This window comes from Galeopterus variegatus, unplaced genomic scaffold (genome assembly GCF_000696425.1).
Source record: "Galeopterus variegatus unplaced genomic scaffold, G_variegatus-3.0.2 Scaffold1968, whole genome shotgun sequence".
NCBI lineage: Eukaryota > Metazoa > Chordata > Mammalia > Dermoptera > Cynocephalidae > Galeopterus > Galeopterus variegatus.
Genome location: NW_007728079.1, coordinates 306,671 through 308,500, shown reverse-complemented (window position 1 = coordinate 308,500; position 1,830 = coordinate 306,671). Strand labels below are relative to the sequence as shown.

Here is a 1,830-nt window from a genome sequence, read left to right as displayed (position 1 = left end):
TCACCATGGTATGTGTCAAGTCAACCAAACTAGGAAAATCAAAACAGAAGAGACGTGACAGATGATATAAAAGGAATGTGGGATTTGAAAGAACATGGAAGTCAAGCAAGAATCACTACTATCACCATTCTAGAAAGAGACCTTCCAGAAAAGTTTTATAGAACATCACCCCATCACTCCCCCTTGGCCTGGATTTGGGCCCTGGCTCATTCACTCCCCAAATGGTCTTGAGCCAGTTATTCAACCTTGCTGAGCCTGTTATCTCATCTGTGAAAGGAGGACAAGAAGCACTCCTTCACTGGGGTGTTATGGGGATCAAATGTTGAAATCGTAAAACATCTGATTTCTGGTTACCAAAATATGAAGGCTCAGTTGTGCTTTTTTTGAACAAAAGAGGTGCTTTTCCTATTTTTAATTCTTACTGATATACTGGAACTACACCAAAAGTTTCTTAGGGGTTAATTTTTATTAATTTTAGAATATCAGAAAAGAAAAGGGACATACATTTGTAAAAATTAGGGCAATCTACATGAAATAGTACTGATTCATAACAACCAGAACTAAAGCTATTTTAGATGTACAGTTAAATAATACATTAATGTAGTGGCTTTGGAAGGTTAACCACTAAAACATCACCCACAGCATTCAGAAACAACTTTGCTCTGATGTGACCTTGACAATTTATTTTAAAATTACATTCTTCTATTCCTTGCAAGTTCTGACCAAGCCCAATAACTGTTTGGTCAGATACCAGAGATGTTCAATGTTAGTTCATAATGTTCACAGAATAGGAAAGAATTCCTATTTTGCTCTTGACTTCGTGTTGGTACTGGTGGCTCTTTTGCAGGTAGGAAGGGGTTTAAATCCCCCCGCCTAGGCGGCCTTCCCCTTGTGGGCCACTCCCCGACCTCTCCCTCCTCTCACCTAAGCAGCTTGTTGTTCTCCTGATCTGCATAGGTGGTGATGTTGATGGCAGTTTCATTCTGCTCCACAAATTTCAGGAATTCGCTGGAGTCCAAGCGAGAGTCGCCATTATCAAAGTTCTAGAAAGGGCATGAAGAGATCTTTCAGGAACTTTTTGTAGAACCCCAGTTCCATCACTGCCTCCTTCGGCCTGACCCATTTCTGGTTCATATCTTTCTTGACACATTCCTAACCTGCCCTGGCCTCAGCTACAGCAACAAAAGCTTGAATTCCTGGGGCACCCAGAGAAGGCCCTAGTCCCCAAGGTGAGAGAGTGACAGTGCCTGGATAGAGGCCACCAAAGGCCTTTTCAAACCCAGATCCTGCTCAGGAGGGCAGCCGGAACAGTGGTGAGCTGCCCCAGAAGCCCAGAGTGCTTAAGAGTGCTCTGTAGTCCCATCCCGGACATTGTCCTGCAGACATTCTTGACTTTACCCTTGGGTTCAGACAGACACTACACCATGTCCTCATACCCTGATGAACATGTAATGGCAGAGTGCAAAGTTGCATGCTGTGAATCAGAATCTCTGCAGTGGAGCCCAAGATATGTGTTTCTAACAAGATGTTCGGGAACCACAATGCAGGTGACCCTCTGAGCTCATTTTGTAATCAAAGGATCATATGTTGCTGCTTGACTTCCAGCTTCCCTGCCTTGTGTTCAGTGCTAAACTTCCACACTGGTACCCATAACTGGACATTAACAGCAAGAATTTGCAGGCAAAGTCCCCAAATCAGTAAGCTACAGGCAGGGTGGTGCAAAGCCCCTACCCCACCGCAGACATGTGCACAGGTCCTCAGACTATGCAGTGTGGACTGTCCTGATGACCCCACTGACATCCCACGAGCATGAAATGAGGGTGCACTGAG

At 44.5% G+C, this 1,830-nt stretch overlaps 1 protein-coding gene across 1 annotated transcript in view; it reads right to left on the bottom strand.

Moving 5' to 3' along the window:
- FSTL1 (follistatin-like 1) overlaps window positions 1-1,830 on the bottom strand; it is a 63,451-nt gene that overhangs the window by 10,773 nt on the left and 50,848 nt on the right. Inside the window, exon 7 of the mRNA XM_008579861.1 lies at window positions 925-1,043. Coding sequence (XP_008578083.1) covers window positions 925-1,043 — 119 coding nt within the window. The remainder of the gene's footprint in view (window positions 1-924; window positions 1,044-1,830) is intronic.